Source organism: Epinephelus lanceolatus, chromosome 20, assembly GCF_041903045.1.
Source record: "Epinephelus lanceolatus isolate andai-2023 chromosome 20, ASM4190304v1, whole genome shotgun sequence".
NCBI classification, from domain to species: domain Eukaryota; kingdom Metazoa; phylum Chordata; class Actinopteri; order Perciformes; family Serranidae; genus Epinephelus; species Epinephelus lanceolatus.
This window is the reverse complement of record NC_135753.1, coordinates 1,196,870-1,222,748: the sequence shown is the minus strand read 5'-3', so window position 1 is coordinate 1,222,748 and position 25,879 is coordinate 1,196,870. Positions and strand designations below refer to the sequence as shown.

General features: G+C 43.7%; 1 protein-coding gene across 4 annotated transcripts in view; it reads right to left on the bottom strand.

Annotated features, from left to right (window-relative positions):
- LOC144458931 (uncharacterized) overlaps positions 1 to 22,079 on the bottom strand; it is a 131,911-nt gene extending 109,832 nt beyond the window's left edge. For 3 of the 4 annotated variants that reach the window (XM_078162781.1, XM_078162780.1, XM_078162778.1), the window contains exons 1-2: positions 21,725 to 21,842; positions 3,750 to 3,811 (exon numbers count right to left, since the gene is read on the bottom strand). In XM_078162781.1, the coding sequence (XP_078018907.1) occupies positions 3,750 to 3,784 (35 nt within the window). In that variant the 5' untranslated portion in view covers positions 3,785 to 3,811; positions 21,725 to 21,842. Of the gene's footprint in view, positions 1 to 3,749; positions 3,812 to 21,724; positions 21,843 to 21,940 lie in introns of those variants that run through there. The other variant, XM_078162779.1, reaches the window with a different exon arrangement.
- Between the last annotated feature and the right edge of the window lie 3,800 nt (positions 22,080 to 25,879).

Genomic DNA, 25,879 nt, shown 5'->3' with positions numbered 1-25,879 from the left:
GGCTGACTGAGAGTCAAAGCTCTATTGAGCCTTGTATTCCTTTAGCCCTTAGCAGTAATGATTTTATGAGCTTTTTTAATGACAAAATTCTAACTATTAGAGGCAAAATTCATGACCTCCTGCCCTCAGATGGTAGGCCTACCTATCTAACCTCAAACACAGCTGTAGAATCTAATATATATTTAGATTGCTTCTCCCCAATTTCTCTTCAAGAATTGACCGCAGTGATTTCTTCATCTAAATCATCAACGTGTCTCTTAGACCCCATCCCAACTAGGCTACTTAAGGAGGTCTTTCCTTTAGTTAACACTCATATATTAGATATGATCAATATATCCCTATTAACAGGCTATGTACCACAGTCTTTTAAGGTAGCTGTAATTAAACCTCTCCTAAAAAAGCCCACCCTGGATCCAGAGGTGTTAGCCAACTATAGACCAATATCTAATCTTCCCTTTATGTCAAAGATCCTTGAGAAAGTAGTCGCAGACCAGCTGTGTGATTTTCTCCAGGATAATAATTTATTTGAGGAATTTCAGTCAGGATTTAGAGTGCATCATAGCACTGAGACAGCTCTAGTTAAAATTACAAATGACCTTCTGATTGCTTCAGACAAAGGACTCGTCTCTGTTCTTGTTTTATTAGATCTTAGTGCGGCGTTTGACACAATTGACCATCAAATTCTACTGCAGAGACTGGATCACTTAATTGGCCTAAAAGGTTCAGCACTAAGCTGGTTTAAATCTTATTTATCTGATCGTTTTCAATTTGTTGACGTTCGTAATGAATCATCCTTATGTACCAAAGTTTGTTTTGGAGTTCCGCAAGGTTCTGTGCTCGGACCAATCCTATTTACTCTATATATGCTTCCTTTAGGTAACATCATTAGAAATCACTCTATAAATTTCCATTGTTATGCGGATGATACACAGTTGTATTTATCGATGAAGCCTGAAGAAAGTAATCAATTAACTAAACTCCATAACTGCCTTAAAGACATAAAAAATTGGATGAGCACCAATTTCCTGATGTTAAATTCAGACAAAACTGAAGTTATTGTTCTTGGCCCCAAACAACTCAGAGACTCTTTATCTGATGACATAGTTTCTCCAGATGGCATTGCTCTGGCCTCTAGCACTACCGTAAGAAACCTCGGAGTAATATTTGATCAAGATTTGTCTTTTAATTCTCATTTAAAGCAAACCTCACGGACTGCATTTTTTCATCTGCGTAATATTGCGAAAATTAGGCCTATCCTGACCCGAAAAGATGCAGAAAAATTGGTCCACGCTTTTGTTACCTCAAGGCTGGATTACTGTAACTCTCTATTATCAGGTAGCTCTAGTAAGTCCTTAAAAACTCTCCAGCTAATTCAGAATGCAGCAGCTCGTGTACTAACAGGAACTAAGAAACGAGATCATATTTCTCCTGTTTTAGCTTCTCTGCACTGGCTCCCTGTAAAATCCAGAATTGAATTTAAAATCCTACTGTTAACTTATAAAGCTCTAAATGGTCAAGCTCCGTCATATCTTAGAGAGCTCATAGTGCCATATTATCCCACCAGAACACTGCGCTCTGAGAACGCAGGGTTACTCGTGGTCCCTAAAGTCTCCAAAAGCAGATCAGGAGCCAGAGCCTTCAGCTATCAGGCTCCTCTCCTGTGGAATCATCTTCCTGTTACGGTCTGGGAGGCAGACACCGTCTCCACATTTAAGACTAGACTTAAGACTTTCCTCTTTGATAAAGCTTATAGTTAGGGCTGGCTCAGGCTTGCCCTGTACCAGCCCCTAGTTAGGCTGACTTAGGCCTAGTCTGCCGGAGGACCCCCTATAATACACCGGGCTCCCTCTCTCTCCCTCTCTCTCTCCCTCTCTCTCTCTCTCTCTCTCTCTCTCTCTCTCTCACTCTCATCCTATTACTGCATCTTGCTAACTCGGCCATTCTGGATGTCACTAACTCGGCTTCTTCTCCGGAGCCTTTGTGCTCCACTGTCTCTCAGAATAACTCATACCGCAGCGGTGCCTGGACAGTGTGACGTGTGTGGTTGTGCTGCTGCCGTGGTCCTGCCAGATGCCTCCTGCTGCTGCTGCCATCATTAGTCATTAGTCATACTTCTACTGTTATTATACACATATGACTACTGTCACACAAGTATACTGTCAGATATTAATACATACTTTCAACATATTGTACCACAGTAGCCAGAACTATAACTATAATATTATTACTTTCATTAATGTTGTTGTAAGCTACTGTCATTACCTGCATCTCTCTCTCTCTCTCTCTCTCTCTCTGTCTCATTGTGTCATATGGATTACTGTTAATTTATTATGCTGATCTGTTCTGTACGACATCTATTGCACGTCTGTCCGTCCTGGAAGAGGGATCCCTCCTCAGTTGCTCTTCCTGAGGTTTCTACCGTTTTTTTTCCCCGTTAAAGGGTTTTTTTGGGGGGAGTTTTTCCTTATCCGCTGTGAGGGTCTTAAGGACAGAGGGATGTCGTATGCTGTAAAGCCCTGTGAGGCAAATTGTGATTTGTGATATTGGGCTTTATAAATAAAATTGAATTGAAAAAATTGAATTGTTTAGCAGGGCTTGGTCTGTCACGTGTGCGAGTTTGAAACCGATAGGATAAATGGTGTAGGAGGAAATATTTTTTGAGAGAGAGAATTTGTGAAAAACCACATCTTACTTTGAAAGGGCAATAGCGCACTTCCTGTTGGATTTAGGTCAATAGTTACAGCACATGATTTGTAGGTCTTGATGACACGAACGAGCCAGTGTTGGTTTGGTTTTTCTACGGGATTCCTACCGGTCGCAGCGGGCATTTTAGTGTGTCTAGGTGGCACAAAAAAATCGTCAGGAGGTTTTGTAAGATATCACCTGGAAGATGCCATAAAATCCAAACCATTCGAGTAATGAAAAAGTTATACAGAATATTTGATTAGGACCAGTTGATCTGTCTTGTGTACGAGTTTGAAGCCCATACGATAAACAGTGTAGGAGGAGTTGATTTTTTAAGGAATTTTGAAAAAGAGCATTTTTGAGGCGAAATCTTACTTTGAAAGGCAAATAGCTCACTTCCTGTTGGGTTTAGGTCATGGGTTTTCGGATTAGTTTTTTCATTTCCTACAATTTTTCGCCAGTCCTGACACACGTGCCAATTTTGGTGAGTTTTGGAGCATGTTTAGGGGGTCAAATTCCAGTTTAAAGAGGCGGTGGGAGAAATAAAGAAAGAAAGAATAATAAACGCTACAAAAACAATAGGGTCCTCGCCCTTCAGCCGAGGTCCCTAACAATAATAATAATAATAATAATAATAATAATAAACGTTACAGGAACAAGAGGGACTTCATCCTTCGGGCTCGGTCCCTAATAACAAACGCAGCAAAAACAATAGGGTCCTCGCCTTTGGCGAGGACTGCTCTGTGAGCAGTCCTCTGCCTTCAGGCTCGGTCCCTAATAATAAACGCACCAGAAACAAGAGGGACTTCGTCCTTCGGCCGAGGTCCCTAATTACACACCACAACATTCCACGATTTTAACAAAACTTTTGATAATTTCACTAATTCCATTACTTTTTCAGGCCAGGAAAATGCGATTGTAAAATTCCATGACTTTTCCAGGTTTTCCATGACCCTGGGAACCTTGTGTGTATCACTTTTTATGTACACTTTGGCAAATTTTAATAGATAAATGACTCCATCATGAAGTGAGAGCTGGGAAAGTTGCAGGAAATTTTAGCTTACCCAAATGAATGGCAGAGATCGATATACGTGTCCATGAGAGAGGAGATGGAGGGCAACAAGTCCTGTAAAATAAAATATAAAGTTTATCTAAACATGGCTTATAGTATATGACAGTGATTCTTACAGTGTGTAAAGGTTGCCTCTCTACTCCAGTCTACTTTAGATAAACTAAGTAAAAACAGAAATTCATGATTAAGTCCTATAAAAACACAGCAGCTGGTGTTATGTTAATCTCATTTGTTTTTGTTTTGTTTTTTTCAGGTAGGCAGAGTTAACACAAAGATGAATTCAGCGACGGCTTCCTGAGCACAAACAAAATCACTGATCATGGATTAATGCTTTATGCACATAGATTACATATCATCCCCTGCCACATTATTGAGGTTTATTGTCAGATTTCTGCATTTGTCTTGAGTCACAAATCTTTTGTTTTTTTACATGTATGAAAGGAGTTAAGAACACAGACCATATAATAGGGCTGGGTCATTCACTGAATTTTATATCCAATTACAATTTTGGTTTCCAACAATTACAAAAACAAGATAACTGAGATAAAATGATTATTGTGCTACATTGCATTTCACAGTTATGCTCTCATTTTGTCTTGTGTTACAAACCGCACACCTTTCCTTAACAGAAGCGCACTCAGTATTAAGGGGATATTTTGCTGATTTTCTACCAGCTTTGTATCATAACAACATGGACCAGTATTAACTTTGACACCTATTTTAGATTTAGGTAGGGCTGGGCGATATGGCCTAAAAAAAGAAAAATCCGATTTTTTCACAAAAAAATCTGATTCACTATTTAAATCGATTTTTTCCCCTCCTAGTTAAAAAAAATATATATATTTGCGGCCTGGTATCATACCTGGGGTCCAAAACTTTCAGCATGTGAATAAACCCCAGCTTTTCCACGGTAGCCTATATAGAGTGTGCCAGGACTGACGTCAAAACCCGGAAGTTAAGCATCGCGCTGGTTCCCAGAAGAGAAAGTGAATGTGATTTTTGCATTGCGTTTGGATTATGTCAGAAAATAAGCTCTGTGGCTAACACAAGTTTATGATAGTAACAGGTTTTGTTCAGCGAGATAATCTTCACATATGAACACCTTTCTTACCGCATTTGAAGCTTAAATGCGATCACCAGAAGTAAAAAGCTAACATTAGGCTTTAACGGACTACATGACTACTCCACGGTCGCATGACTCTTGACATCACCACCACTAAGTTTTCAACTGATTTCGGCCGCTTTATTTTAAAAACATTGTATAATGGGGAAATCGGACTGTTTAAGATAAATAAGAAGCTGTAATGGCGGACTGCCAGCACTCTCGCCTGTTCGGGGGTGATGACGTTTAATGTCCCCGACAGGGTTTGTAGTCGTATTGAGCAACTTGTTAGCAACCGCCTTTTTTACAACACGTAAAAGCTTCAGAATTCACAAGTAGAGTATTTACTGACGTGTTTTATGTCGTAGAACAAAACCTGAAACTCGCTTAAGCTTTTGTTAACCACAGACCTTATTTGAGGCATTTTACCAAAATCCCACTCAAAAAACGTATTGACTTTTAGACAAGAGAACCGGAAGTGCTAAAAGCGCTAACGGAATTCCGGGTTTACTGGCACACTCTATATGAGCACCATATCTCTTGCAATATACATGGCGACTGCACCTGTGATCGCTTTCCACCGGACCCCTTTCTTATCATACGGCGGTGTTTCCCCTACCATCATATTGGATCACAACAGCAGTCATTTAAGGTTACCTTTCCTATAGAACAGGTCTATACCTTGTCCTTTTATTAAACAAACTAAATACCCTTATGTTACAGGCTGAGCCTGATGTGTGTGGCTTGTGTGTGTGTGGAGCTGTGTATGTGTGTAGTTGATGTAGGAGGTATGAGACGTTAGGGCGCCAGGTGTGGTGTGACGTCAGATGGATGCGCCCCAGGAAGAAAGTGAGGCATGTGCTATATTGTTTACATTGAGCAGCCACAGCGAAGAAGCCTATGCAGTTCTGCATGCTGTTTTTGAGTTATATCCCTCTATGTAAAAGTCAGACACTGATGAGAGAGGTTGTGCATCATCCCTGCAGTGCTGAAAATAAAGTGGCGTTCTTTAACGCAGACGAAGTCCCGTTGTTTGTGTTGTTGCCACAACGAGCTAACACAAGCTAAAAGAGCTAATGGTCTTCGGAGGTCCCTTTACTACGGTTCGGGGGTCTGCCAGCTTGGCGTTGTTAACACTTATTTATCTTATTTATACAACGGCATGTCATTTGGGTTCCTACACGGTGCGCGTCTAAACTCCTCCTCTGCTCTCTGTACCACGCATGGCGGAGTTTGGCGCGCGCACACACACACACACACACAGGTGAGCACACAGACACAGACACAGGTGAGCACACAAAAGCACTGAAGAACTCGTCCCCTTTCTTGAGAACAAGTTCTTCCTCGCTCGCTGCCACATTGTTTGTGTATTAAGTGCGCGGGGGGGGAGGGGTGAGCCCACTCTGAACTACGGGATCCCAGCGTGGAGCGGCGGTGGCGGATTTTAAATAGAAACTCGATTTTCATTAAAACAAGTCGGCCTAAACTACAAATTTGAATTAATCGTTAAAATCGATTTATCACCCAGCCCTAGATTTAGGCCTCTAGTTTCGCAGACCAGGCGAGGCGGAGGCGCAGCGCACCTGCACTTTGCCAACTGGGTGTGGCCAGGCGGATTTTGCAAGTTTGGCACACCGTGTGCACCGGTGCAGCTACTCCTCTTTCCCACCTCCGTCCCTCCTACCTGCGCAAGTCGGAAAGAAGGAGAAGAGAAGGCGTGGAATGGGTTTTACACAGTCGATTCACATCACACCAGGGGTCGCGTTAACCGGATATTCTCGGTCATTGACCGGTTTTTTACAACAATGACCGGAAAATCTGAAGGCCGTCGGTCATTTTGACCGGTTGCAATTACCACCCCTGCCCACATGGCGGCGGAGTGCACAGCCAGTGGCTGCCGTTTTCACACTGCAGAGAAAAAGTCATTCATCTGCTTCATGTAGCGTTGTTGAGCCCTGGACACACCGGACGCGTAGTGCCACGGAAATCCTGCGAGTGTACTCGCAGGCGCTTGACTTGACTTGACACAGGCAGCACATTTCTCCTGCACTCTCCGCGCCGGTTAAACATCGACTCGACTTGTCTGTTCCCATCAGTACTCGTTTTTTTTTTTACTTCAACAGGTCATTTTAAACATGGGTACTGAAACGGGTATGGTATGGACCCAGTACAGTACATAGGCGCTCAGGAACAATTGGTAATGACCTTTATTTTCACCACAGTAAACAAGGTACGGAGCAGATAGAATAAACACAGAATAAAGTTCGTTCTTCGGGCTGAAAGCCCTCACACAGTCTCTGGGGCTCAGACGAGGGGAAGAGACGCGGCCGGAGTCGGCCGTGGAACCGAGGGGAAGCTCCTTAGCCCCCGGCTCCAAACAGTTCAGTTCTCTTTTGGTGTGAGGGGAAGAGAAGTAGCTTACTTCAGCCGATGACGACGAGGAGGAAGCTCCGTGGCCCGAAAAGCCGGCTGCACGTGCGGAGGTGTCGACGGGGAGAGAGCAGAGGAGTGGTCGGAGGCAGGCGGGGGGGTCGTAGCCAGATGATAAATTCTTCTGAGGCCTCCGTCCCAGCCTCCTCGTCCTCTTCAGAGACTGACCCCCCGTCTTCCTCCTCAGACCCAGATGTCTCAGATGCAAGAGGGGACTGAGGGTCGGTGTTGTGACCCCCTCGTGCCGAGGCGATGTTGGATGGCTGATCAGGGTGTTGGCGATGGAACTCCTCAATGAGTCGCGCATCCAGGATCTGACGGGCCGGAACCCATGACCGCTCTTCCGGGCCGTACCCCTCCCAGTCGACGAGGTATTGCAGACCCCTCCCACGACGACTAGAGCGCAGCAGGCGGTGCACCTCCGGCGTTAGGCTGGTGCGCCCCACCTGCATGGGCTCCCCCCCCCGATGCATGGGTTCAGAGGAAAGGACAGGGGTGGCTGGAAACCCACGCTGACGGGCGGAAAGCCGATGATCTCCTCCCTCATGGCGTTGCTCCCTCCTCCTCGCCTGTATCCGTCTGTCTAGCCTCGTGGTCAGCTCGATGAGCCCGTCCAGGGAGCTAGGGAGGTCGAACGAGACCAGCTCATCCTTAACGTAAGGAGCTAGTCCGTTAAGGAAGGCGTCGCATTGGGCAGCAGCGTTCCAGTCACTGACGCGAGCCCGGGTTCTGAAGTCTATGGCATAGTCTGAAACTGTCCGATCCCCCTGCCTCTGACTCATGAGTCCCCCTGTAGCATCAGGACCCAGGGAAACGGGTCCGAACACCTTGCGAAGCTCCTCTGAGAAGGCCTGGAAAGAGGTGCAGGCTGGCGTGCCTCTCTCCCACTCCGCCATACCCCACAGACATGCCCTTCCAGTGAGGTGGTTGATGGCCAAGGCGACTCTAGCTCCCTCTGTGGCGAAGATATGGGGTTGCAGGGCAAACAGAATTGAACAGTTCATCAGGAAAGGGTTGCAACCCTCAGGATCCCCAGCATAGCGTTCTGGCGCCCCCACCCGGGGCTCAGATGTGGTGCTTGATGATGGCCCCAGGGTCGGAGCAGGAGGGGCTGGAGCTGAGGCAGAGGCAGCGTGTTGAGTCATGTAGACCGCCATCTGTTGTACCTGGGCGGCTAGCGAGGTTAGCGCTCGTTCCAGAGCTGACGCTGACTGACGGGCCTCCGCCGCATTGGAGGCTAACTGAGCCTCATGCTGCTGGAGCATTCCCTCCACCCGGGCTAGGCGAGACTGAGGAAAAGCGGGGTCTGCTGGGTCCATTTCTGGCTAGATTGTACTGAAACGGGTGTGGTATGGACCCAAATGCAGTACACATGCGCTCAGGAACAGTTGGTAATGACCTTTATTTTCACCACAGCAAACAAGGTACGGAGCAGATAGAATAAACACAGAATCAAGTTCGTTCTTCGGGCTGAAAGCCCTCACACAGTCTCTGGGGCTCAGACGTGGGGAAGAGACGCGGCCAGAGTCGGCCGTGGAACCGAGGGGAAGCTCCTTAGCCCGCGGCTCCAAACAGTTCAGTTCTCTTTTGGTGTGAGGGGAAGAGAAGTAGCTTACTTCAGCCGATGACGACGAGGAGGAAGCTCCGTGGCCCGAAGAGCCGGCTGCACGTGCGGAGGTGTCGACGGGGAGAGAGCAGAGGAGTGGTCGGAGGCAGGCGGGGGGGTCGTAGCCAGATGAGCAGTCCGCGAAGGCAGAGGCACCAATGGAGAGCAGGCAGGAGGATAGACGAGGCCAGGTGGAAGAGTCGTTACCAGCCGAGCAGCCAGAAACGCTGAGGCAGAGCACACGGATTTTAAATAGAAACTCGATATTCATTAAAACAAATTGGCCTAAATTACAAATTCGAACTAATCGATAAAATCGATTTATCGCCCAGCCCTGTCCGCCAGTCAGCCAAACTTCCACTTAGACCGGCCGCGCTCCGGCTGCGCTCCGGCTGCGCTGACAATAGACCTTGTTTCAGCTGCTGAGCTTTTAGCGCACCTTCGGCAAAGCCTTTTGGCATGAAACTGTCACTATGCCAAGCTGGATCTGTCGACACCTCCCCCTGCTGCGCCGCCACACCCATCTCAGCGCACCTCGGTCTGCCAAACTACCAATGTGAGCGCGCTTCAGGTTGCGCTGCTCGAAACTAGCTCTGCGCGGGGTTCGCCGGGAAACTAGAGGCCTCAGTCTTAATGTTGAGACAAAAATCTTATTTTTTTACTTTTTTTGACTTTTTACTTACAACACAGCTACACTCACAGATAACTGAGCCTCCTACCTGTCTGTCAAACAGCATCAAACCCATAAACCTTCTTTAGACAGGGAATCAGCTGTGAAGTCCGGCAGTCTGTTCAGTGGCTAACAAGCAGAGCTAACTGCTAACAGCCACCACTGCAACTAACCATCTCCACAAATCCATCCAGCAGCTCCACCATCCACAATCAGACAACCACAGCTGATTATTTACTGCTGAATTACAGCTCACAGCATGCACCAACGGCAGACGCTGCTCCACTGTGAGTGTTTTTACTGGCTAGTGAAACATCTTGGCCAGACTATTTTCTAGAGTTTACCAGGCTGACACTTGTGCGGCACTTAAAGATAACTTCAAGCACGGTCTTTCTTGCCTTTCAATGTCCAATAGTCCACCATTAACATTTTCATCACGTCTTGTCTCATCAACGAAAATGAAACAAAGATTTTATCTTAGTGGGTAAATAAGGACCCATCATGCCCATTGTGTTCACGTACCGCAACCTTAAAGCATATTTTGTCAGGCTGTAAAGTTAGCTTGTCACAAGGCCGATATACAGTACAGGCCAAAAGTTTGGACACACCTTCTCATTCAATGCGTTTTCTTTATTTTCATGACTATTTACATTGTAGATTCTCACTGAAGGTATCAAAACTATGAATGAACACATGTGGAGTTATGTACTTAACAAAAAAAGGTGAAATAACTGAAAACATGTTTTATATTCTAGTTTCTTCAAAATAGCCACCCTTTGCTCTGATTACTGCTTTGCACACTCTTGGCATTCTCTCCATGAGCTTCAAGAGGTAGTCACCTGAAATGGTTTTCCAACAGTCTTGAAGGAGTTCCCAGAGGTGTTTAGCACTTGTTGGCCTCTTTGCCTTCACTCTGCGGTCCAGCTCACCCCAAACCATCTCGATTGGGTTCAGGTCCGGTGACTGTGGAGGCCAGGTCATCTGCCGCAGCACTCCATCACTCTCCTTCTTGGTCAAATAGCCCTTTCACAGCCTGGAGGTGTGTTTGGGGTCATTGTCCTGTTGAAAAATAAATGATCGTCCAACTCAACGCAAACCGGATGGGATGGCATGTCGCTGCAGGATGCTGTGGTAGCCATGCTGGTTCAGTGTGCCTTCAATTTTGAATAAATCCCCAACAGTGTCACCAGCAAAACACCCCCACACCATCACACCTCCTCCTCCATGCTTCACAGTGGGAACCAGGCATGTGGAATCCATCCGTTCACCTTTTCTGCGTCTCACAAAGACACGGCGGTTGGAACCAAAGATCTCAAATTTGGACTCATCAGACCAAAGCACAGATTTCCACTGGTCTAATGTCCATTCCTTGTGTTTCTTGGCCCAAACAAATCTCTTCTGCTTGTTGCCTCTCCTTAGCAGTGGTTTCCTAGCAGCTATTTGACCATGAAGGCCTGATTCGCGCAGTCTCCTCTTAACAGTTGTTCTAGAGATGGATCTGCTGCTAGAACTCTGTGCGGCATTCATCTGGTCTCTGATCTGAGCTGCTGTTAACTTGCCATTTCTGAGGCTGGTGACTCGGATGAACTTATCCTCAGAAGCAGAGGTGACTCTTGGTCTTCCTTTCCTGGGTCGGTCCTCATGTGTGCCAGTTTGTTGTAGCGCTTGATGGTTTTTGCGACTCCACTTGGGGACACATTTAAAGTTTTTGCAATTTTCCGGACTGACTGACCTTCATTTCTTAAAGTAATGATGGCCACTCGTTTTTCTTTAGTTAGCTGATTGGTTCTTGCCATAATATGAATTTTAACAGTTGTCCAATAGGGCTGTCGGCTGTGTATTAACCTGACTTCTGCACAACACAATTGATGGTCCCAACCCCATTGATAAAGCAAGAAATTCCACTAATTAACTCTGATAAGGCACACCTTGAAGTGGAAACCATTTCAGGTGACTACCTCTTGAAGCTCATGGAGAGAATGCCAAGAGTGTGCAAAGCAGTAATCAGAGCAAAGGGTGGCTATTTTGAAGAAACTAGAATATAAAACATGTTTTCAGTTATTTCACCTTTTTTTGTAAAGTACATAACTCCACATGTGTTCATTCATAGTTTTGATGCCTTCAGTGAGAATCTACAGTGTAAATAGTCATGAAAATAAAGAAAACGTATTGAATGAGAAGGTGTGTCCAAACTTTTGGCCTGTACTGTACATGGCGACATAACCAGGTGTTGAAATGTTTAGCTGCAGGCATCGAAGGGAAACGAAGACAGGTGAATTCAGAAGGTGTTAAGGATAGGAGTTAAGTAATTCAGTTTGTCCGTGAGGGAGAGAAACACAGAAGAGATAACTTAGTGAAGAGGCAAGGGTATGGCCGCCTAGAAGGTGCTTGTGATTGGGAAATGCAAGTAGATTTAGGGGGAAAGCTTGTTGTTCCCCAGGAAATAGTTTGTACCAGGCAGAGGCCTGACTTAGTGTTGTGGTCAGTGAGTCAATGGATAGTTTATTTCATTGAGCTGACAGTTCCTTGGAAGACTCAGTGGAAGAAGCCTATGAAAGAAAAAAGCTTAGATATGCAGACTTAGGAGCAGAAGCTGAGCAGCGAGGATGGAAGACTAGGATTTGTCCAGTGGAAGTGGGGTGTAGGGGATTCATAGCAAGATCAGCTGTCTCGCTCCTGGGGGAACTCGGAGTGCGGGGACAGAGTTTGAGGAAGACAGTGAGGGAAATGTCAGATGAAGCAATTAAATGTAGCCAGTTTATCTATAAGAGAAGAAGTAATGTCAGTTGGGGGCCAGCAGGGGGAACTACTAAACAGGGCACATAACTCCTTGAGATCAGGTGGAGAGATCCACTTCCTCTCAGGAGGAAATCCAGGAAGAGGAAGTATTTAAGTGTGGGAGTGGCCTATTTGAATCCATTTTGTTTGAGGCCATGCGGCAAGGTGAGTGTGCTTGCTGATCCTGTAAGTTCATGTAGCTCCTTTAACTTTAGCTTATATTGTAGTTATACTATGTAGCGTGTGAAATAGAGTATGGTGAATGTGCTAGGAAAGGTAGTATCAGCCCTGTTTCTACCTGGAGCTCGCATGTACGGAGCCTGGATTTGGTTGAAGATGGCAGTGCTGTTTGGGCTGAGAAAGCCATGCGTAAGTAAGGTAAAGGAGGTTATTGGGTTGGTGCAGGGAGGGGAGCAGTGAGACCTGGCATTAGGGGAGTGTCTCTGGGACGCTAGAGATCACTGTCTAGCCTCCTGGAGGTGTCGTGGGACCAACTAGACGAAACACTGGTGAAAGGAGGTTCCCACCCAATGACCCCAAAGACATGCTCGTTATCACTGCTCATTGGTTTGTACAGTTAAGCCTTGCCATATTAGCTTATCATAGGGCTTAGGTTTTTCACTGAGTGTTGATCCTTTCTCTAGAGCACAAACTTCTTGTGTTTATTTGAACTCAGTTTTTATTATTAACCCTTTGGGGTCTAGGGGATAATTGGCCGTTTTTGACTACTTTTCATTTTACCTTTAAATTTCACCTTAAAAAACTGTTTACCTTGCCTTGTTTGGTATCATTCTTTTCAGCACAACCTCACCTGTATGACTTTACAATTATTTTTGCATTTTGACATACTGTATTAACATCATATTAACACCTCCACATTGAGAGGAGCCAGTTGAGGTGGTTCGGGCATCTGGTAAGGATGCCTCCCGGACGCCTCCCTTGGGAGGTATTTCGGGCATGTCCAACCGGGAGGAGACCTCAGGGCCGCCCCAGGACACGCTGGAGGGATTACATTGCCCAGCTGGCCTGGGAACGCCTCAGGTTTCCCTCGGAAGAGCTGACGGAGGTGGCTGGGGAGAGGACTGTCTGGGCTTCTTTGCTGAGGCTGCTGCCCCCTCGACCCGGACCCGGATAAGCGGAGGACGATGAGACGAGATGAGACGAGACGAGACGAGACAAGTATTAACACACTGGACCTAAAATCACACATAAAACATAAAATCCGAGTAGGAAAAAGTTTGATTTTTGACTGTGAAAACCACAAACATGTCTAACGAACCATTTTTGTAACTTAGAATGGAAATATAAATTGTGAACTCAAAAACTTATGAACAAATTTAGCAAACAACAAAGTTATATATATAACTATTTACATGAAAATGCAGGCAATGCCTCAGGCATTTTTTGAACAACTATTTACAAAACAATCAGATGCCACACAACTCATTTGTGCCACTCTGAAAAGCAGTTCCTGTCCACCACAACACAGAGGGACACATCACAGGCCTGACACTTCCAGGGTGTGTCACTCCTCCTGTTGTCCACCTGGAGGCAATGTTTGCACCTCTGTCTGCCTTTTGTGGCTTTTTGGCTTGCATCTGTGGCTGTGACAATGGGCACAGGAACATGATCAGCTCTTCTGCTCTGACGAACACCTTCCTTGTCCATGCCACAAAGCTGACTCACCAGCTCCACCATGAAATCTTTATGTGTCATGGGCTGCACCTGTTTGGCATTGCTCATCTCACGGTGCAAGATGAAGGCATTTGTTGTTGCAATGTCCAAGAAGTGCAGCAACATGGTCCTGTACCAGTGACCAGTTTTTCTGTGGGTGGAGTAATACTGTATGAGCTGATCTGACAGATCAACCCCACCCATACTCTGGTTGTAGGCCACGATTGGTGTGGGACAGGGAAAGTCTCACACAGCCCAGCGTCCATCTCTGTCCTTCACCCTTCTCCGCACTGTCTCACCTGAAAATGCAGGATGGATGGTGGAGCACACAGACACCTCCCGTGTGTCCATCCACTTCACAAACACAAGTGGGCCCTCTCTGATCTATCTCACTGATCCTCTTTCACATCTTTTGGTGAGAGCATTTTCCCTCCCTCTGGGACATCCTTTTCTGCTCTCCCTGTAGGTGCCACACGCTCCAAATTTCATGCTGGCCAGGTCCATGAATAGTTTGGGACTGGTGTAAAAATTGTCCATGTAGACGTGATAGCCAGTGCCAAGACAGGATGGCTGAATAAGCTTCATGACCACATCATAAGACAGCCCATGTTCACTCACAGTTACTGCCTTGCTAGTGTATATGCTGAAATTGATGTGTAGCCACTGCTTGACTCGGCCAATACAAAAAGTTTAATCCCCCATTTAGTTGGCTTGGCCTTCATATATTGTGTCATGCCAGTTTTTGCCTTAGTCGCCACCATCCTTTCATCCACTGCCAGCTCCCTCCTCGGGTGGTAATAAGCCTGGCAGGCACTGAGGATATCATTATAAAGAGGCCTGACTCTAAACAATTTGTCATGGCCTGGTGTTCCCTTCTGTCTGTCATTATGAACATCCTCCTCAGGATCACTGAGGTGGATGTTCCAAAATATGGATCTGAACCTGTCTCGTGTCATCACTTTGCCTGGAAGGTGTACAGACAAAACATGATTTTGTCTCCAATAGTCTTGGAGACTTGGCAGCGACACCAAAGACATGTACATAAGAAGACCAAAAAACTTGTACAGATCATCTGTCTCTATGTCAGTCCATTTGTACTTTTTCCCTAACTCCTTGGTTTTTGCAGCATTTTTGTTTGTGTTGCTGCAGATTTGCTTGACTGTGTCAGTGGCAAAAAACAACAGAAACAGGTCTTTTGGACTGTGTGGAGAAAGTGTCTCTACCTGGACTCCTGGTGTTCTCCGTGGCTGGAACCTGCTTACTACTGGGGCAGTGTCAGCATCCTCCTCTGTCTTCCAGGGCTCAGAGTGGAGGCGTGGCTCTGGCTCTGCCGCCTGTGTCAGTGGAGACCGTGACCGTGTGGGCACGCTACGCCGTCCCCTCCTCTGTGCGGACCTCCGGGTGCCACTCGGTGCGCTCGTCAGAGGCTCCTTTTTCTCTCTCTCCTCTTCCAACACAAACGATGGATCATCCCCTTCATCATCAAAGTCCTCACTCTCTGGCTCCAACTCTGGATCCGCGTTTCCCTCCGCTACATCCCGCTCAAAGAGGAGATGCAGTGCCTGCTCCACATTCAGGAGTCGCCTCATTATTTTGACACGCAAAACAAAAAAACGACTGTACGACACACTAAACACACTGCACTATACACCAAACACACTACACTACACACTAACCATACACTCCAAACACGCTAAATATCACCAAATCTCTAACTATTTCTCCGCTCACTATTGCTATCGCTGTTTCTCTCTTGCCGCGGTAACTCCCACAAACCTTCCCCTCTTTCGTAGCAACAAATGCTGCTGTTGCCATACTATTTTTTGATTGGTTGATGTGGCGCATTTTTCCACCAATAGGAAAGGGGGTGTGGTGGGTTTTTTTTTTCCTGCTGTTGTTGTTTTCAGCACTTTTGTCAGGCCGAAAAGCATGGTGTTTATGATTTATCATAAGTCTGGTTTTATATGGCCTATCAACACAATTTAAAAAGTGGTACAAAGTTTGAAGTTCGCACTTTCCACACAAATTGAAATGGAGACTCAGTGAGGTTGTGTCTTGCTGCTACGTCGTCTTAAATCGCTCACGTGATTTTGACGCGCCGGCGCGGTTCTGGACCGCAGAGGGTTAAGGTCTATTTTTAGCTTGTTATGTCCTCGTTTTTGTCAGGGAAAAAGGTTGTTGATGAAAAATTTTTAGTCATATCTCATCAACCAAATTAACATTGATGTGGGCAGTAGGTATAAATGAATTGTGTTAAACTTCCCTCCATCTAACCAGAGCCTAGATATCCCTCAGCAGCATGGAGGCCTGTGAAAACTTTACGGTGGTTACTTTTTATATTTCTCTTACTTATTCAGTCTCTCTTCACACTTGGTGCAGACTAATTTGGATTGATGTTTGAGCACTGCTTAGGCCGAGATAGACAGTATTTTGTGCTGATCCCATCATTGCATCTCTCCAGTAAAGGGCTAATAATAGCATGTTCCCCCAGGTGTTGCGTTTCCATCACTGCCAATCAGAGCTGGAGCTGATAAACACCCATGACTATGCAGAGTCATTTGATGTGGGTGTGAATGCTGACTGTAAACTTTCCCATTACATTAAACAGCCAGATGTTAGTGGCCGTTTGTAAGGTTTTTTTAATGCAGTAGAGACAACATCCTTTTAGTATGCAGTTTAAAACACTGATTCACTGTGCAGCAGAGGTGTGCCAAAATAAAGCCCCTTTTCCATTGCACAAAAAAAACACACACTAACATCTGGCTTTTAATGTAATGACAAAGGTTACAATTAGCATTCACACCAGGGTCAAATGACTCTGCAGTAGTCACAGTTATTTATCAGCTCCAGCAGTGATTGACTGTGTTGGAAGCACAACACCTGGGTGATGCGGGTCAATGACGCACCACTACAGAGTAACGTCTGTCTCAACCCAAACAGCGCTCAAACATTGATCCATATTATAAGAGAGACTGAATAAGTAAGAGATACATATAAAAAGTAACTGCTGTAAAGTTTTCACAGGCCTCCATGCTGCTTTCTACTGTTTACTAGTCTATTCTCTGGCCTGTCCGTGACATCAAACATGACACACCAAAAAAAAACACACGTACTCACACACAAACATACTCGTCTGCTGTAAAGCTGTGTACACAGCTCTGCTCTACTGACAATTGGGAGTCCCATGTTAAGTCCATGTCCATGACGTTCACCAAATTTTAGTTGGTGCAGCTGGTATAGTAGCCTGCATTTACAGAAATAATTACATGTTTTTATTATTATCATTATTATTATTATTTATCAATTTTAAGTAACCTTTCATGGGTCTTGTGTGCCTTGGTGTGTTTGTGACACAGTTTTTGTCAGCCACAGCAGTGTGAATGTAATTATCTGAGGTATCAATGACAGTTGGATTGATTCAGTATGTCTGGTGTCAGGTATGGAGATCACACTTATTATGACATAATATTTAATCTTTGGGCTTGGGAAGGATTTTAAGTCATTCAAAGTAAAAAGGCTAATGCCTGTGTGAAGTCACATTTCTTTGGTGTTTAAGTCAAAGTTGAGGACAAGTTTTTCTTGATTTGTCTAAAGTCATCAGATTCTATCTCAAGTCCACGTCATGTGACTCAAGTCCACATATTTGCCATGCAAAAATCCTGTACTCTATCACACTGTGATATTGATTTAAAACTGATGACAAATTTTCAATAATCTATACATAATCATTTTGATTGTTCAGTCTTTAAAATCTCTCAAAATAGCATAAAATGTTCATCATAGAGTCTGAGAGCCCAAGTTGATATCTTCAGGTTCCTATGAATATTTTTAATGAAATATATAACACAGAAAGGCAGCAAATCTTCACATCTGGGAAATTACAACAGGTATTTACCGTTTTTACAAAATTTTAAATTGTTGCAAATTCATGTCTATCAACAAATTTGTTAATCAAATAATTGTTTCAGAGCTAACCAAAAACATCTTTACACTCTGATAAGGACAATGTTTTATCTGAAACCTTCATTAGATCTGTGTTTGGAATATCAGTGATTTGTGTGCACTCACATAATCCTGAGCTGCTCCTAAGTGATCGTGTTAATTTTGTTGACAAAAACTATGATGAAAATTTTTCCTCAACCTTTTTTCCATGACAAAAACAAGACGATGACAAGCTAAAAATAAATCTTGATAATAAAAACTAAGATGAAATCAATGATTCATTTTCATTGATGCGAAGACATGAGACACAAATGCTGGTGGTGAACTATACGACATTGAGAGCTGATCCGTGCTTGCATTTATCTTCAAATGCTGCATGAGCGGCGGGCTGGTAAACTCCAGTAAATAGTCTGCACCAGGATGTTTCACGAGCCAGCAAAAACATACACTGGTGCAACGTCAGCTGCTGGTGCGAGTTATGAGCTGAAATTCAGCAGTAAATAATAGGGATGGGTCACGATTTTTGATTTTCGAATGGTCGTTTTATTTTTGAAAAATCAATTTTTTAATGCGACTATTACTATTCGCCGTCTTATTTCCCCCCCTTTATTTGACATGCAATTCAGCTCCTAACCGCACGGGGGCAGTCTAGGATTGCTACAGCGGTGTGAGATGCTCTTCTACAAACAGGAGAAACATGCAGAGACTACTACTCCGTGAGGTACAGTACAGGCCAAAAGTTTGGACACACCTTCTCATTCAATGCGTTTTCTTTATTTTCATGACTATTTACATTGTAGATTCTCACTGAAGGCATCAAAACTATGAATGAACACATGTGGAGTTATGTACTTAACAAAAAAAGGTGAAATAACTGAAAACATGTTTTATATTCTAGTTTCTTCAAAATAGCCACCCTTTGCTCTGATTACTGCTTTGCACACTCTTGGCATTCTCTTGATGAGCTTCAAGAGGTAGTCTGTTCCGCCGGAGTATGTTAGGCCCTTTAAAGATGAATGGATCTCTGTGTGCTTGGCTGGGGGGGGCGATTATTCGAAAAATTGTCGAATACTTGCCACGATTTTCGAAAAGTGTTTTTGCTTGTGTTGCCCATCCCTAGTAAATAATCAGCCATGTGCAGGGCCGCCCCTCCCTAAATGCAGAACACGCGCTGTGCATAGGGCCTCATCTTCCATGGGGGGCCACATTTTGCATGAGGGGACGCATTTGCGCAATGGATGCACATATGCACTACCGTGAGGCACGCGTAGAATCAGCTCGAGGAAGGAGAGAAGAGACCTGGAATCTGACCACGCATGCGTTGCTGCAATGACTGACAGCATTCGACATCTGACCAATCAGAGGGGTGCAACGGCAGGCACTTGCAGAGCTGCAGCAGGTGAAGAGTTGTTGACATGTCGTTCAAAAGACATCACGAGTCAGGAGCGAGCAAGAGGGAAAAAAAGGCAAAACAAGAGGAAGCTCATGCTTCACTGAAGGTGGGCATGTTGTTGAAATAAAACTTTGTGACACAAACAGCTAAGCTGCTACTCATTAGATAGGAATCTCTGTCTCCAGTCTCTGTCTAGACTGGAGATTTTTTTTTTCCAGCGGCCCTGATTAACATTTAGTTTATAGCCTATCAATTTATGTTGTTAATATAAGTTTTTGACTATTTTTATGGAGGTAAATGTCGCCATCTGACAGATGGCTTTTGAGGAGACAGAGAAATACTGATTGAAATGAGTGTGTAACTGATGCATTTGTTGACAGAAGGAACTAAACTTGAATGTAAAGTTTGAAATATCAGTCTGTTTGATCCTGAATTAGTATGTTTTCTTAGGACTGTAGTCTGTACATAACAATAATAATACAACAACAATAATGATAATAATAATAATAATAATAATAACAATAATAATAATAGATAGATAGATAGATAGATAAATAGCAATAGTAGTAGTTTATTGTTAATATTAGTAGAAGTAGTAGCAGTACTACCAGACCAGTACGGTCATTTTGCACCTATGATACATTTGGGATGGGGAGAGGTGGGAGGGGGGCCTCCAAATAAAATTTCGCTTAGGGCCCCAATTTGGTCAGGGGCAGCCCTGGCCGTGTGTCTGACTGTGAATGGTGGAGTTGCTGAATGGATTTGTGGAGTTTGTTAGTTGCAATGGTGGCTGTTAGCAGTTAGCTCCGCTTGTTAGCCGCTGAAGGGCAGCAGAGCAAGCAGCCACCGGCTGCTGGACTTCAGATAAGTTGATCCCCGCAGGATTCCACTCAGCCGAGACTCGAGAAGGTTTATGGTTTGATGCTGTTTGACAGGTAGGTAGGAGACTCAGTTATCTGTGAGTGTAGCTGTGTTGTCAGCAAACAATCTGAACTCAGATCAGTTTTCTCAGACAGAGATCAAAGTTTAGTTTTTATCACCAACTCTGTGAGAGGACACGAGTTTAAACCTCCAGACTAACATGGTACAGGTGAAGAAAGAATTCAGGCTTTAATGAAGTTATCTTTCTGCTTCTGAACAGTGAGAAGTCAGAATTTACAGTGAATCTGGGTATAGTGTTGTCACGATACCAAAATCTTTGTTTCGGTACCCATGCCAATATGAATTTCGATACTTTTCGGTACTTTTCCTAAGGAAAAGTCCTTTTGGCTACAAACCTTTAGAACAATAAATAGTAGGGGTGTAACGGTACCAAAAAATCATGGTTCGGTAAGTACCTCGGTACGGACATCACGGTTTGGTTGCTCAAATGTTTCACCAAGTTTGTGCTGTCTTGTATTGTCTCCCTTTGCGAGGCAGACTTTCTCTTGTTTTTTTTCACATGTGCCAGCTGCGAATGTTGATACAGGTGTTGTCATACACACCACTTGTGCAATCTGTGCTCCAACAGGAAGAAGAAAGGCGTTTGTGTGCATAAATGAATAAAATAAATTAACTAAATTAATGAACTGAATCAATTTCAAAGTACCGGTATTTTCCAAATGCAGTATAGTACCGTTTGGAATATTCTAGTACCGCGGTGCTATTTTAGTACCGGTATACCATGCAACACTACCTGGGTACAAAAGTAATTTGTGGTGTCAAAGTTTTTGAGAGCATAATTAGATGATGATCAGTAAGTGTGCTCGTAAATCAGCCCTTAAACCTATCAAAAACTGCTGGAGAAATGAGAAATATGTGTGCAGAAAGTATTTGTAGTTGTACAAAAAAAATGTCTAAATGAATTTTTTAATACAACCTGTCACCTTGATTCTAATTTCTGATACATGAATTAGCCTAACTGGATCAGTTTAAACATAATGACTGAAAGTTGACTATAACGTTTACATTTTTGTCCACTAAAAATGTGAAGGATAAAAATGGATGTAAATTGTCAAAAGTAACACTGCTAAGTGATGACAGCAGTTGAGTTACAGGTTTTAGTCAGAGTCATCTGCTTTGTAAAAGAGTCAGGATCACTGTAAACGACATTAATAACACTTCTATGACCGGATTAAACCAGTGTGACTAATGAAACTTCAGTCTATCAGCTGTTAAAATCAGCTAGCCTGCACTGTGAAAGGCCTACCAGAAAAAAATAGCCTACCAGGTAAATAGGCTACTACTGAATTAACTTCGTGTGAGTTTTATCTGCTGTTACATCTAACAAATGAATTTGACAATTTTAGGACTACTGTCGATAAATTAAATCCAGAAAGTTCGCACGGTTCAAAGAACAGATGAGGGGTGAAGTTAATGAAGATACAGCCTACCTGTGAGAGCTCGGGTCCGTCTTGTGTTTAAGTCTGTTCGATAGGTGTGTTCTTCTTCTCCAGCGCGCTTTTGGATATATTTCTCTACATGTATTGCTGCTGTTACAGCAGTCTTTCCTGTAGCGCCTCCCTCTGAGGTTGAAAGGTTAAGGAAAACTCTAGCCTTGGACCAAGACGTCTCCATAAACGTTCAAATCAAACATGTAATGTACTCACCTCATAGGCACAGATGTTAGGAAGGTGTCCGGGGGTTGCCGTGCGTTTGTATATCCGTTATTGTTTAATAAACATGCATTTTATCTCGGAATGTCTTGAAATTTTCTTCACCCCTTCTTCGTCCTGCAATGAATGAGTGCACCGGCTTTCTACTGCGCCACAGCGCTACAAAAGCGGTTGGGAGGTGTATTGCACATTGGTAGTAAGAGACTTACAGCGCCCCCATAGCGGTTGGGAGGTGTATTACACATTGGTAGTAAGAGACTTACAGCGCCCCCATAGCGGTTGGGAGGTGTATTGCACATTGGTAGTAAGAGACTTACTACCAATGTGCAATACACCCAACCGCTATAGTGGCGCTGTGGCGGGAACCCCCAAACGAAAAACGGGGTTCGTTTTCAAGACGTTCATGAAATGAACTATCGGACACTAATGATTTATACCACAAAGCGCGATTGAAAACCGTCTAATCTTCTGTGTGGGATTCATCACTGGTGATAAATCATCTGAAGTTTCATCGATGTTACTACTATTGGTACTGGTACAAATAACATTCCCTTGATACGTTTGGTCCTGAAATTTACATGGTTTCCCAATTTAATAGTCTCTCAATATTTCAGGTGGAGAACTCTATTGTTCTTCGCTGTTTTTCAGCATTTCAGACAATTATGGGTTAAGCCAAAATATGCATAAATGCAAAAAATGCATTTGATTTATAGATCTCTAGAAATACCGTTACACGGTGAATATATAAAGACAGAATAATCCTTCATTATGTCCACAACTGGGAAATTTGCAACAGTATAGCAGCAGACGAATAGCCTACAGGAAGCATCAGTAGAAAAAAACGGAAAGCAATATAAAAGAAGGGAATGCCTATGTATCAGTAAAAAGAAACACTCAGATTTGTATAATACGTGAATTGTACAAAACAAAATAAGCAATCAATATGAAAACATAAAGCAATACAATAAGAAAGCAGCAATATGAGGCAAAATGTGATAAACAGACTGAATGACTGATTTCCCTGATGGAAGTGTAGATATTTAACAATTGATATTGCACCTCAGTGACGACTGTAAACAGTAAAAATAACAGCAAAATACAATAAACAGACACGCTGAATGGCAGAATTTACTTTATTGCAGTATCTTGTGTAGATATTTAACGGTTGGTAAACATATTGTTCATAAGTGATGATTAGTTGTCCATAGTTTAAGTAGGTGCAGTCCCAGTGGCAGATGGTTGAAATGGGCCTATTGTGCACATAACATCTCATCACAGAGACATAACAAACTTTTTGATACTGATTACTTTTTAATGGGTGTAATTTTTTTCTTTTAAAATAATGATCATTTTTAGAAAAAAAAACAACTTAAAGGCAAATCACATGACACATACAGGTAATTAAATAAAAATGTCAGTAACACTTACTATGTAGACCACATCTATAGTGTGTATCATAGTGTGTAATAGTGAATTCTGGTTGATTTTTATTTTATTTATTTATTTTATTTTGATTCCCCCCTATGTTAATCACTTATTGATGCTGTTTTTGAAGTATGAATAAGTCAATAAGTAATTTATTCCACTGAAATATCAATGATGTATTATAGAAAAGTGATTTATCTTTTCGTAAATGACAAAAGGCATATCTGCCTCATTTTCGCTGTGGTATCGTGATACTACTCAGAACCATGATATTTTCATTGGTTTCGCACAGTGGGTCCCAATTTTGGTACCGTGACAACACTAATCTGGAGGGGGTTCATCTGCAAAAACTAATGAAAAACTAAACAATGATATTCGGTATTCGGTACTCGGTATTCGGCCAAGCGTTTAATAATATTCGGCTTCGGCCACAAATTTTCATTTCGGTGTATCCCTAGTGTTTATTATATACTTTTTTAAGTATAGCAAGTATAATGAATATAATGTTGGAATCGGTAAGAGGAATTGGTAAGGAATCGGACCGTTAAGAAGGAATCGGTAAGGAATCGGAATCGTTAAAATCCTAACGAGTCCTAACCCTAATCATCACATAAGTGTTCTTTTAGTGTGTATTGTGGTGCACTGTTTTTGTTTAACATGAACTTTTCCTCCTCAGGATCCCCTGTTACCACCTCCTCTGCCCCCATCCAGCCCTCTCCTCCTCCTCCCCCTTCCCCCACCGGACTATATTTGTAGGTCATAACCCCTCCATAGGACTCTGGGCCTTTCTCTCTTTTTTCTCATGTCTGTGCTTTCTTCTTTATGTGTGTCTTATTATGTTTTGTTCTTTAATGCTGCCATTTTGGCCAGGCCTTGCTTGTAAAATAGATCATTTGATCTCAAGCAAATCTGCCTGGTAAAATAAAGGTTAAATAAAAAATAAAGAAAGAATTTAAGTAATAAAAATGAGCCGAGATTGAAAATCACGGACAAGCTGGAAACCTGACACCCCACCTTATGTGAATGCAGCATTACATACTATTCCCACTAGGACCATAACTGAGACTAATCAGCTGATATACACTACTGCAACAGTGATCCTTGAGATGCTTGGCAACAAGATGAAATTATGAGCCACAAAGAGCTTTCCCCCCCATGAAGAGGGAGGCTGGAGGCCAAGATCAAAGCAACACAGAGAGAAGTCAGTCAACACTCAGAGAAAGGTGTGGGATGGGATAGGGGTAGGGTAGGGTATCTGTCAATACCTGAGGCTTGGAGACTGCAAAGCAAAGGCTCACAGCTCTGGCTATCCGCCTTAAGAGATACACAGGAGAAGCAGAAACCAGGAGAAAAAATACCATCCAAAGTGTCCTCTCTCTGGCAAGATAACAACACGAAAACAGATTAACACAGGGCTGAAACTGAACAATACTGGAAGAGAAGGAAGCATCACATAACACTGATGCTAAGTGGCTAGTAGATCTAAGAGCACACCACAGCAATCTCCTGATACAAGACCCATCCAGAGTGGTGGACCCAAGGACTGACAGTTCTGATCATGAAGGATCCCCAGAAGGGTGCGGTCCCATCCAACTACCCGCCAATAACTTGCCTCTGTACAACATGGAAGCTCCTGTCAGCCACCATAGCAGCTAAGATGAATAGGCACATGGCCCAATACATGAGCAAGGCCCAGAGAGGAATTGGTAGTGATACAAGGGGAGCCAAGCACCAGCTACTGGTCGATAGAGCATTCACCCAAGAATGCAAGACCAGGCAGACCGACCTGTGCACCGCCTGGATTGACCACCAGAAAGTGTACGACTCAGTGCCACACACATGAATACTGGAATGCTTGGAAATGTACAACATGAACAGGACACTAATTCTTTCATCAAGAATTCGATGGGGCTGTGGAAAACGACTTTGGAGGCCAACTCAAAGCCAGTTGCACAAATTACCATCAAGCCCGGCATATACCAAGGTTATGCACTGACCCCGCTACTGGTCAGCATAGGCCTGAACCCCCACAGCCAACTCATCATAAAGAGTGGTTATGGATACCAGTTCCAAAGTGGATTAACCATCAAGTCACCTCCTCTACATGGATGACATCAAGCTGTATGCCAGGAATGAGCGAGACATTGACTCATTGATCCACCTCACCAGCAATGACATCAAAATGTCATTTGGACTAGATAAGTGTGGTCGGATGGTGTCGAAGAGAGGGAAGATGATCAGAACCAAAGGAGTTGAACTACCACAGGGCAGCACTGCAGATGTTCAGGACAGCTACAAATACCTTGGGGTCCTGCAGACAAATGGGAACCATGAGGAGGCCGCAAGGAAGTCAGCCACAGCCAAATACCTACACACTGACTGTTTTTCACTGTGGGTTTTATTGTTATTATTGTGATGTACTGTATTGTTTTAATGTATTGTACTATTCATTCTGTGTTGTTTTAAATGGTCTGCCCTGACTGCAAGAAAAGTTTCCCTTTTGGGACA